The 13,088-nt window shown below is 35.8% G+C and overlaps 1 protein-coding gene across 1 annotated transcript in view; it reads right to left on the bottom strand.

Moving 5' to 3' along the window:
• SLC30A5 (solute carrier family 30 member 5) overlaps positions 1-13,088 on the bottom strand; it is a 27,768-nt gene extending 14,680 nt beyond the window's left edge. Inside the window, exons 1-5 of the mRNA XM_033110235.1 lie at positions 12,760-13,088; positions 7,919-8,041; positions 6,657-6,723; positions 5,377-5,462; positions 2,068-2,155 (exon numbers count right to left, since the gene is read on the bottom strand). Coding sequence (XP_032966126.1) covers positions 2,068-2,155; positions 5,377-5,462; positions 6,657-6,723; positions 7,919-8,041; positions 12,760-12,839 — 444 coding nt within the window. The 5' untranslated portion in view covers positions 12,840-13,088. The remainder of the gene's footprint in view (positions 1-2,067; positions 2,156-5,376; positions 5,463-6,656; positions 6,724-7,918; positions 8,042-12,759) is intronic.

Here is a 13,088-nt window from a genome sequence, read left to right as displayed (position 1 = left end):
TGATAGACAGTTAATTTACAATTATATCAATATTCTAGTTACGAGGGAAAAAGAACCAAGAAGGCCCGTTAGGAGAATTAGCAAAGTCATTTTTATATCTAGCAAAAGTGTAGGGCAATTAAAAGCCAAATAAACTTTTTATGTTCTCCTTCTAGAGGAAGGATTCTGACAAAAGAAAATTAGAGAAAGGACATCCTAGCCTATTTTATGCTAATACTTCAGAATTTGGGGTATAGAAGCAATCTAAATAGCATTATTGTAGTCGTATATTCTATATTTACAAATTTACAGGTATAATACCAGATCCTTCCATTAAATAAAAATTTAAAACGAAAAGTGAGGATCCTATTCTATTTATTACGTGATCACCACTACACTTGATAAATTAGTGTGGTAGATCATTTGGTAAAAGTCAGTATACATAAACCACATAATGTAAAATTTCATAAGTTTCATTGAATCAGCAACATCAACAACACTCATATATGAAGAATTAATCTAGTCTTTTGTTAACAAAGAGAACAACTGAGAATTTTGTAGTGCTTCAGTCATAACTATGAAAAAAATCACTGAGTCCTGGACAGACGCCGAGATTCATTATTGACACTCACGAGAGGCTATGCAAGATCTATACTCTCATTTCTGATTATTGGTGCAGCAAAATTTATTTTTTTAATGTTTTAAAGTCATTTATATTTCTTTTGTGACTTGTCTTGCCATGTCCTTTGCACATTTCTGTTGAGGTTTTTAAGCATTTTTCTTAACTGAGTTATATTTTAAAGAAATGTAAAGCTTTTATGTGTGGCAATTTGTTGTTGTTAATTTGTTGTTTGAACAGTGATTTCTGTTAGACAGAAGATTTATGAAGTCAAAGGTACTGAATTTTCCCTTGGTGATTGTTTTTTTTATTATTTATTTTTTACATTTATTTTTTAATTACAGTTGATATAAAATATTATTAGTTTCAGGTATACAACATAGTGATTAGACATTTATGTGCCTTACGAAGTGACTCTGTGATTTTTTCCCCACTGATTTTATGCTCAGAAAGTTCTTCTCTTTCAGTAGATTAATTATCCATCTATATTTTATTCTATGTTTTTACAAATATCATCCACCATACTCTTCAATCCACTTGACATTTATTTTGCAGTACTGCATGAGTGTGGGGGGGGAATGCTTAAACAGTGGCATATGCTTTAGTACGAATGATCCAATATGAAATCTACAGGCTGGGTAGTCTCTCACTCTGCTTTACTTGGCACATTACCTTTTTCAGTTTATTCATCGGCCTTCATTACTTAGCCTGAAAGTGCCTTTTAGGACAGGGACTGTTATACTTTGTCTTTATTTCTCCTTTCCCCTATAATTAGAACAACGTACCATGCAAAGGAAACATTTAATTTGGTAAATAAAAATATTGGAGTTGTAAGAATTTGGAATTACAGATTGATGACTCATTTACCAATAAGGGATAATACTTAAATTACTTAAGATGAATATGGTTGCCTAGTTGGCAAAATATTACATAAGTGTTCATTAAAAAATGTTCATCAGACTTTAAATATAACAAGTTCTTAGGTACTCTAAAAAAAATAACGTATAGAGATTAAAAATTAGGTGGGGAAGGGTTTGAATACAGCATGGAGATGTTTGTAGTGATCATTCAGTTCTGTTTCTTGATTTGTGTTGGTGGTTACACGAATCTACACACGTATAAATACACATACGCACACACAAGTGTATTTAAAATTGGTGAAATCTGGTCTATGGATTATACCAATGTCAATTTCTTGGTTTTGACAGTATAATTGAGTTAAGTAAGAAGTTACTACTGAAACTGAGTGAAAAGCACAAGGACCTCTCTACTGTTTTTGCAATTTCCTAGGAATATATCATGATGTCAAAATAAAAAGTCAAACCCAAAAAGTTTGTAAGCAAAATTTAAAATTAGTAGAAAAAGCCTGTGCATTCTTTCGAATGGTAAAAGATACTATTTTATTGTTTTGGGGAACACTGCACATGTATACTTTCAATTTTCAAGTAGCTAATAATGGAAAATTCTACCTTTGCTGGTCCTCCTCCGGAACTAGTGAACAAAACACTGAGTAGTGAGATGACAACAATATCACTGTGTTCAAATAGCAGCAAAGTCCTACAAAAGTAAAACATAATTCATAAAATGTATGTGATCTTTATCAAAAAGCATAAATTCAACCAGAGTAAAAGACAATAAATATTTCCTAGATTTCATAAAACATTAAGAAAAGTAAATAGATACAACTGCTCTAGAAAATATTTTGGCATTATATATCTTAAAAAGGTTGAAGCTACAAATGCCCAACAATACTACTTGCAGAATTATATCATACAGATTTCTTGTATCTGTGTACCAGGAAACATAAGATATCAGCATTGTTTACAGTAGCCCAAAACTAGAAACAACCTAAATGCCCACTGATAAGATAATGGATAATATAAAGTATGGATATTCATTCAGTGGGCTACTAAACAGCAGTAAAAAAATAAATGGAATTCCATGAATATACTAAGAAATACAGAATTGTACGCTTTACAAGTGCAATAGACTGTTTAGGTGACTGCCCCTCTGCCCCTCTCCCACCACCAATTCATATGTTGAACCTAATCCCCAATGTGATGGTATCTGGAGGTGGGGCCTTTGGGAGATGCTTAGGTCATAAGGTCAGTGCCCTCATGAATGGGATTAGTACCCTTATAAAAGAGACCAGGAAGCTCCCTTGCCCCTTTTGCTATGTGAGGTTACAGCAAAAAGACAGCTATCTATGAACCAGGAAGCAGTCCTGCACCGGACACTGAATCTACCTCATCTTGATCTTGAACTGCTCAGCCTCCAGAACTGTGAGAAATAAATTTGTGTTGCTTATAAGACACTCAATCTACGGTATTTTGTTATAGCAGCCCAAATGGACTAAGACAAAAAGAGTGAATTTTATGATATGTGAATTACATTGCAAAAAAACTGCCATAAAAATGAATGAACCATATATATATAACATGCATTAAAATGAGCAAATCTCAAGCAAAATATTGAATGGAGGCCGGCCCGGTGGCTCAGGCGGTTAGAGCTCCATGCTCCTAACTCTGAAGGCTGCCGGTTCGATTCCCACATGGGCCAGTGGGCTCTCAACCACAAGGTTGCCAGTTCAATTCCTCGAGTCCCGCAAGGTATGGTGGGCAGCACCCCCTGCAACTAAGATTGAACACTGCACCTTGAGCTGAGCTGCTGCTGAGCTCCCGGGTGGCTCAGTTGGTTGGAGCATGTCCTCTCAACCACAAGGTTGCCGGTTCGACTCCGGCAAGGGATGGTGGGCTGCACCCCCTGCAACTAGCAATGGCAACTGGACCTGGAGCTGAGCTGCGCCCTCCACAACTAAGACTGAAAGGACAACTTGACTTGGAAAAAAGTCCTGGAAGTACACACTGTTCGTCAATAAAGTCCTGTTCCCCTTCCCCAATAAAATCTTTAAAAAAAAAACATACTGAATGGAAAAATGTATGATGTAGAAAATTATGCAATGTAATTCTATTTATATAAAGTAAAAAACTTGCAAAGTTAAACATTAAAGAAAGAAATATGTACATATATGGTAAAACTATAAAGCAAACTAAGAGAATAAAAAACTTAAGATACTGGTTATAATCAGTGATAGGGGGTGGGGGGATATCATCAGGAGGGCTTCAAAGGAACTGACTGGTAAGGTTTTATTTTTGCGGGCTGGGTGTTGTATACATGAATGTTCATTTTATTACTTAAACATTTATTTATATTTACTCTTTTATATGTATGAAATATTAAAAAAATAAAAACATTATCACCAGCCAAAGGGAGCTTATAGGATCTAAATAGTAACAGGTTTTCAGCTGCTCATTAAAATTTTTCCATTTTTCCTCTTTACCCAAAAATCCGTAATGAGAACACAGCAGTGATAACTTTAGTCCTATTAATATTTGGGAGATTACAGTTTAAGAAAATAAATATATCCGAATAATACTAACCTAAAATAAGACAAGCTATGAAACACTAAAGGAGTCTTTCTAATTAAGAAATTGTGTGATGGTTTTAGTAAAAGAATGAGAGGGGCAGTGTGTTGGCAGAGGAGTTAGTGGTGTCAGGGGTTTTAAGGGCAGAAAGTAGATGATTAAATAAGGAGTCAAGTAAAAATTTAAGAAATTTCCCCCTTCCTTCCCTATCCTAAGACAAAGGGACAGTGATTTAGTAATATATGGACCAAAACATAATTCCATTTGAAGAAGAAATTTAAAATATTTGAAGGCAAGCAAGACCACCAATCAGCTTTAAGCATAACTGGAAAAGCTCTCCCCGTGCTGAGAAATTCCAGCCAGCTTTCCCATCACTCCAGGAGGCTGCTGCTGTCATGGACAGGGATTTGACATTTGGGATTATGCATACTCTGTATCTGACAAGAACAGGGTAAACAAGCCAAAAGGGACCCAAACCCAGAAGCTGTCCTGTTGGCTGGGAGAGGAGGAAGGACTTTACACAAAGCATTTCCCACCTATCACTTTCTGCTTTGCCCATGCCACTGTTCGGAGTGAGATTCTTTAGAACATCCTTCATCTTTCCCCTTACCTCTCGTCCTCATATTCCCCTCATCAATGGCAAGGTACTTTTTCTTATACTTTTACTCAATCAGTAAAACCCTTTAAAGATGGAGACATATTAAAAGAATGCTTATGCAGTTGCACCTGTTACAATTACTATTAAATTAAATTAATTCCTATTAAATTAAGCATTTCTCCCCTGAACTGGTCCATTTACATAAAAAGATTATATAGATCCAGGGAATATGAAACGAGTTAATTCATCTTTAATCTGATGATTGACACACTATTCCCAAGACATCTGTTTACAACCATATCTTTCAAGAATTTTCTGTGGGTACTACAGTACTTTCAGAGTTGTGTTAATAAAAAGTGTTTTTAAAGATTTTCCTCTCTTCCATATTGGTTGATTTTTATCACTTCAGACTTAAGTTTCTAAAATCAGCTGCTAAAAGGGATCACCAATGAATGAATAAAAAAAGGCATTTATGCTAAAAATTTTCTGAAACTGTTTGGACTCTAACTAATAAAATATCTATGACAGATCATGAATAATATGTTAATGGCATTTACCAAATAACAAGTCCACAAACTAAACAGGTTTTCAATATATTTGTATATATTTGTTGAGTTGTACCCAATGCTACAGAAATCATAGAAGCATTTGTACATAACTTGACACCAGGATCTGACATAAAATATAATGGAACAATACTAATAATCAAAATGAAGAAACATAAACAAACATTCAAAATATGCATTTTTATTTACCTTAGTGGTCCACAAAGAGTAAGGCCAAAAAACCACAAGAGTGAAATGATACACCCAGCAACTGCATGTTTAAATATTTTGATCCACTATAAATGGAAACAAAATATTGCAAGTTTCAGTCATACACATTTTGCTAAATATTTGAAAATCTTAAATAATATACATAGGAAGAAATAATAATGGTAACAAATATTTTAAAGGCTTAATAATTACATATTTTGAAATAAGTAGAAAATGTTAAGCCCCCTGACTAAATTTGAATTTGCCAGACTATTGTTTTCCACATTCTATATTCTTGTCTGTTAGATCTCGAAATCTTTTTCTATAAAGTACAATTTTCTGTTTCTTTTTAATTAATTTCTCATGAGTTTGCTAGAATACTTAATATTTTAGTCGTTACACTCTTTTCCATGGAATATTCAGTGCTTCAATTATTTGAAAAGAGAGAAAAAAGATGCAGTTTAAAATATTCATCACATTTTAAAATAGTGTTCTTGGTCTCTAAAACAGAGGTACTTAAATTTGTCATCCTAATAAAAAATCATGGCACAGGTTTCCGAGTTGTGGCATAAAGCAACCATATAGTAGGGTATGACTACTGTCCCAAACAGGTGATAATGTGAGATGATTATGTAGAATGCAGGACATTTCTGGTATGCATCTTGAACCTCAGATGCCTAAAGGTAATATTGATAATTATGGTGAGGACGACAGCTAATATGTATTGCATACTCACTATATGCCAGGCACTATTTTAAGAACTTTACATGTATTGATTTATTTATTCCTCACAGCTTTCTCAGGAAGGTATTTTTAGCTCCATTTCACAGGTGCGAAAATTAAGGTAGAGAAATTAAGTAACTTGCTCAAAGTAAGATTTAGTAAGTAGGACAGACAGAACATTAATTTGTCTGACTCCAAAGGCCTCCTTCTTAACCTTTATGCTTTATCTGCCTCCCAGTGACATTTCTACTAGGTGCTTGGGCATGTTTCCATGTCTGATTTGTAAATCTTTCAGAATAAGAATCCTGTATTGGAGAAAATAATCACATGCATGTTTTAAAATTTTTCTACCTCTTCTGCATTTTTAAACATTCTATTATCTTAGCACTTTATAGTTCACTCTTGAAGCCCCAATTCTGAATAGACAGCCTAATTCTGGAAATGTTCTGCTTTGCATGTAAATCATTCATTAAGTAACCCTGATCAAGGAAATAGCATTGTCTCCTGGCATATTAAATGGGAAGCTGCTAGCAAAAAGGATTGTGCAAAAAACTCACCTGGTGTTTGGTAATACTTTTTCCAGAAGAAAATGGCTTTTGAAACAAAACCATAAAAAATGCAGTCCTGTGAATATTGAAACATTAATATATTAATCAGTCTTATATACAATATACAAGGTGTGGCTTTAAGCAAAGACACTTACTTTAAACAACCATACTAGAACTTGAAAGGTATGTTAACCTCTGAAGAAATCATACTGGAGAACAGTACCTATTTTAATAAGGCTCCCATAACAACATTTTGGGAATTCTTTTGTAATTGCCTTCTGAACTAGTTCACAAGCCAGAAAAGAAAAGAAGTCTCAATATATTTTTACACTTTGAAATACCAAAGAAAATAATTCCAATCATCTCCAAAATTTAGTAATAACAAATCTTGAAATAGTATAAAAGAAATGAAGAAAGTACTAATTATGTCCCTACCTTTCACATTTCTAAAAGTTATATAAAAATGCACACAAATGATGCTTAAAATTTCCTAGTCAAGAATCACTTTCCATAATTACTAAAAGTATACTCCCACGAGTCTTTAACAGATTTTAATTAACAGAGAAGGTGGTCACTATTAATCTCGAGAGATTTAGAGAGAATTTATTATATGCAGAATAATGTAAAATTTATACTATATAAGGACCCTGTAGTGTGAAGAGACCATGTAGTCAATGCAGCCCAGCACGGTTTAACTTAGAAAATAAGGATCATTTGTGCTAAGACAGGTCTCAGGTGACATTCTATGCATGCTGGACGGTTGGACTACATCAGGGGTATGGTCTGTAATCCCTAGGGCCCTGAGACCCTTTTAGGGAATCTGTGAGGTCAAAGCTATTTTTATAAAAATTACTAAGACATTATGTGTCCTTTTCACTCTTATTCTCTCAGAGGTGTACTGGAGCTTTTTAGAGGTTAGCTGATGTGAGATACTGCAACAGATTGAATACTAAAGCAGATATGAAAATCCAGCTTTCTTCTATTAAACCAGAAATGTGCAAAAGCCTCATTGACACAAACTAAGGTAAAAGTCTATGCTTTGGCAAGCTATTAGAGTAAAACAATCTTTTTTTTTTTTTTTTAAACCAATCTCTCTGTATAGCTAACCTTAGGTATTCTATTTTTTTTTTTTTTTAAATTTACCAAATACTCGTCAGGAAGAATAAATTACACAAAATATTCTATGTAAAATTTCCTAAAGATACTCAGTTAAAACAGGATTTTCCAAAAAATAAGAATCATTAGGGAAAAAAAGAACCATACACACTCACCCAAGTTTTAATATAAAAATGAACTGAATAATGTGAACTACTTTTAGGAGATCATATGATTCAAAAAGTCCCACAGCCTTCAAAAATTTAGTGAAACATAGTAACACAATATATTTCGTTAATCTGAAAAACAAAAGCAGAAACAAGTTTCAGTATCATTGAAATCACAAGGAACTCTTTAATCTTTGTTTTTTTCTTATTATACAAGTAATCGGGTTTATTATATAAACAATAAATATACATAAAAAATGAAACAAAAACCCAAACAAGGGAAGTTGAAGCCAACAGAGTTAGTGTCAAGCCCATGCCTCTTAAGGATGCTCTTTTTAATATGTCACAGAGAAAATCAAAGTTCATCCAAAAGGCTTTGAAGGTTCCCATCTTCTAAACTGTATCCAATTATATATTCACACTGGCCCACATGAACAGTAAAATCATCTTTAAATGTGAAAGGCAAAATGCACATTAAAATCTAAGATTAATTTATACTTTGGACCATCTGAGCTAGAGAAAAGAGTTATATGGACATAAGTAAATTAACTATATAAATGCTAATTAAATACTCTGGTCATGGTAGCAATTCCTAAGTAGCCAATAAAAATAATGGTTGAGCTAGAAATCCTTTGTTTATTCAGCTCCTAACAGGGACTTGCATAATATGTGTTTGGCAAATGCTTACCAAATGAAAGAATGCTAACTCTACAATTATACTTGGGTGATACAGCAATATCTAATACCGTAATACATATGGTGCAGCAGTATACTATATAAGAAGCAGTCAAGCTTCTGGCAATTGAAACTACCAGCAACTCTGCCATGAATGCAAAATGGAAGAATGAAATCAAGTAAAGCTCAAAACCTCCTTAAGCTCTTAACTAGGTGTAAAAATATCGGGCAACAGGATAGACACAAGGGCACAAAGAACAACACTGTCAAAAAGATAGGGAGGGAAAAAAAACAGACCAAGAAAAATAGACAGAAGTACATTAAAAATCACAGCAATCTTGGAATTCTTGATGTTAGCAAAGAGCCTTGTACATCCCTCATGAGGCTATTTAGCCATTCTTCAAATGTTTCTTGCAAACCTTCTATGTGCTATATGCCATTTGTGGCCAATGAGACCTAAGGGAAGTCTGACAGTGGCTTCAGGTACTGCCTTCCTTTTTCCTGATAAAAGGGCAACTTGCAGCTAGAACTATTTCTCTCATGTTCTTTCTGCCTTCAAAGGAGGACTTTATAACAAGCTTGAATATGAAAGCCACAAGTAGGATAGCAAAGAGCAAAGACGAAGAATCTGGTCCCAGGTGGTATTACTGAGGGGCTGAACAAATATCAGCAAACTCTGGTTTCTCTGACGCAAGAATATATCCCTATTTCTTTAAAGCTTTTTTAGTTTGGTTACTTACAACTAAACACATTTCCAGGTGCTGTCTAAGACACTAAATGCATAATAGAGACATTGCCCCAAGGAGTTGAGGTCTAAGAAAGACAGGCAAGAAAACAAGTATTTATATGATCCAGGTAAGTAATAGAGTTCTAACGGATTAGATGCGGAAACAACTATGTAACTGTTAACTAAGGAAGCAAAGGTCGCCTTAAGAGTTTGAGGTGTGTTAAGTGTGTATAGTAAGGATGTAAGTAGGAATTATCAAGCAAGGAAAAGGAAAGGGTATTTCAAAGTACAGAGAGCAGCATATGCAAAACATTAGCACTAAGAAGGAGCTTTTGAAAAAATTACTGTATTTAAGTTCAGTGCATCAGATTATGCTCAAAATGACCAAATGTCAGCAAATAAAAAGTAAATTATATTAAATATAATTGTTTTAAGAAGATAGGGGCGATATATAAAATTATTTCTAAATAATTTTTGTTTAAAGTATTAACAAAACTAAAAATTTGGCACTTTCATGGCAAGATTTAGTAATATAGAACATTAAGTAAAATACTTCTTGATAATATGTTACTATTATGATCTTTCTGACACTAATTTTCTTTATTCCCTTTTTAATTAAAAAGAAAACAGAGGTTACAAAAGTAATTCCTGAGTAGCTGGTTGTGATAAAAGTTTTAAATAAAATAATTCCCAATTTCCTCCTCATAGGTGACCAACTGGGTACATACACCCTTCTAAACCTTTTCCTTTGCATTTCCACGTATGGACACATATTTTAGATACATTCACATAGTCACAACTATACATTTTGATATTGCTATGTGACTTTTAACGTAATATATATTGAAGATCTTTTGTTAGCATATTAAATTAGAAAATTTATTGTCTAATTTCTAAAGTTAGATACTTTGATTTCTAAATCTCCATTAATGAAGTCTTCCTGTTGGGCTAAAGATGACACACCATCTTTAGTAACCATGCAGGAGTAAGTAGACATTCCTAGTTCATGTTGCAGAGAGAAACAATGAACAGCTTCATTTACTAAAGGAAAAGAAAAAGGGAGGCTCTTGAACAGGGCAGTGGCCCTTGAGCCACTCACTGACTCTCTGGGCAACTGAAAGGGAGCTGATCCACCTCCCTAACTTATAAATCATTGTTTGCCATTATTTGCCATTAATAAATTATTGTTTGTCTCATCAAAGATACCACTGGTCTTTTGTATGAAGGGTTAGAAAAATCTCTGGTTCTGGAAAGCTGGAATTACTGAAATTTGGGTTTGGGTTCAAACCTGCTTCTTGGGCTTTGCTCACTGCAGCAGCTCCCAGTTCTCCAGTTAAAAACAAAACAAAACAACACAACAAAATCAGTGTGTGTAATTCAAATATTATTCATTCAATAAATATTGAATAATTCAAATATTGAATTATCATTCAATATTTGAATAATTCAAATATTCATTCAGTAAATATTCAAGTGTCTACTATGTAGAAGGCACTATGCATAGAGTTTGGGATAACTGGCTCCCAGTTCAGTTATTAGTTGTGTGATCTTGGGAAAATTCTCCATCTCTGTTTCCTGATCTGTGAAACAAGGATACCACTACCTAGGCTGTAGTACTGTGCTGAGGGTTAAGTGAGAGGCTGTACTCAAAGCATGCGGAACATTGGAGGCGCTCAACAAATGGTGGCTGTCACCCTCTGCCCTTTTCTGCAGAGGACTTAAGGACGCCAAAAGAGAAACATTTAAAACAATTCACATTTGTGAATTCATGCATAAAAAATACACAATTAGAGGATTTGTCAATTAGTTTTTGTTGCAGATTATAACCAATATTTGATTTTCAGTTTTTATAAAGGAAAACTCTTGCAAACTGGAATCTATTCAAAAATTCATCTAGTCCTCAGTGGAATTTGATTCTGCAGTGAACTACAATAGAAGGGCACCTCTGCTAAGCAAATAAGATGGCAAACGACTGTTTCCCACATCTACCTAAGAGCATAAGCTCTAGAGTAAGTAACAATTTTAAACTGTTTATTTAAAAATAACTTCAAGTTTACAGAAAAGTTGAATAGTATACCCTTTATGTAGATTCCCTAATTATTAATGTATTGTCCCTTATTATCTCTCTCTAAATACACATGGACTTTTTTTCTGAACTATTTATTTAAGAGTTATATACATCATGCTCTTTTACCCCTAAATATTTGTATTTCCTAAGAATATGGACATTCTCTTATAAAATCAGTAGAGTTACCAGCTTCAGGAAACCTAACATTTGATATGATACTTTTATTGACCTAGTACTGTCCTTTATAGCATTTTTTCCCCTTTAGTTTCAAATCCAGACCAGAATCGCCTATTGCATTTAGTTGTCATGTCACAGTATCTGACATGCTGTTATTTACAAAATGAGTTGCTCAAAATAGATTAGAAAATTAAACTTGTACTACGAAAATGCAGTTCTATTCCAGCATTTTGTGTTCTTTCCTTTTCACAAAAAAGTTATTAGTAACGCAATTTCTACAATTTCAAAAAATTTATGAAAACAATCTTTAAGTCTCCAAGAAGTATTCAAGAAGGAGAAAACTTTAACCTCATTAAAAATGAAGGCAATTAATACCAGTTCCAACCAATTTGCTGGGCCTTATATTATGCATGTTTGACACTACCTCAGAACTTAGGTCAAGAGGGACACACTTGAAAGTGGTCACTGTACTTAATCTCTTGGGGGTTAGTGGGAGCATTGGTGGGCAAGGTAAAGAGGAATTTTCATTTTTTACTCTATGAATATCTGTACTGTTTGAATTTTCTGACAATGAGCACACATTTCTTATCTAATAATAAAATAAACCAAGGAAGATAAAGAAAACTAGATGACGGGTTCGATTCTTGAAGTGCGGGATTCACATGAACATTGAAGTTCAACTGTTTGGACTCTTGCTTTCTTCGCCTGAAGAGATGGTGACACTTTCCCCTAACTTACGCAGGGAGACGTCAGAAATTAAGTAGGCACCAAACTACTACTATTTTGGGGAGAAACAGCCCACAGAAATGTTTCTCGTCGATCAGAAAATCCTCTCACGTGGACTGGGTGGCAGTTCTAACGCTAACGGTCTGCCCTGAAAACCACAGGTTCCAGCAGAACCTTCCCGGATTTTAGAACATTCATTCTGCAACGGGGAAGAGTAGCCAATAAGTGAGCAGCAGCCTGGGGGCAGAGGGAGAGAGAGCCGAGGGCTCTAGGGCGCGCGCTGAACCCAGGAGGGCGTTCCAGGCTGTCAGGGGGTTGAGAGGGACGCTGGTCCCCGCGCGCACCCGGGCGGAGTCCAGGGCAGCGGCCAGGGAAGGTGTGTCCGGAGCGGCCAAGCTGCCTTCTAGGTCCGCGAGTGAGCCCGCGGACGCGGGGAGAGAGCAGCTCCGGAGGTGGGCAGCCTGATCGGTCCCTTACCGTGCGCTGGGCACGTCCACCGGTCCAAGGCCGCCGCTGCCGGGGCCGGCTAGCACGTCCCCACCGTATTTCTCCTCCATCCCGGGGCTCAGGAGACGCCGCCGCCGCTGCCCTTGCCGCGGGGTCTCCTCATGTCTCGCCGCTGCCGCGGAACAGCGGACGCGGGGACGTCACTCTCCCATGGCAGCAGCCTCGCTGGTTCCCCGCAAGCCAAGCCGCCGCTGCTGCTGTCCCCGAAACCTTTTCACAAGCACACGCACGCCTGGACTAGGCCGCGGGCAGTTCCGGCGGCGCCGGGTTCCCGGGAGTCGCACCGGAGCAGACGTTGC

This window comes from Rhinolophus ferrumequinum, chromosome 7 (assembly GCF_004115265.2).
Source record: "Rhinolophus ferrumequinum isolate MPI-CBG mRhiFer1 chromosome 7, mRhiFer1_v1.p, whole genome shotgun sequence".
Classification (NCBI taxonomy): Eukaryota; Metazoa; Chordata; class Mammalia; order Chiroptera; family Rhinolophidae; genus Rhinolophus; species Rhinolophus ferrumequinum.
This window is presented reverse-complemented; position numbering and strand designations above follow the sequence as displayed.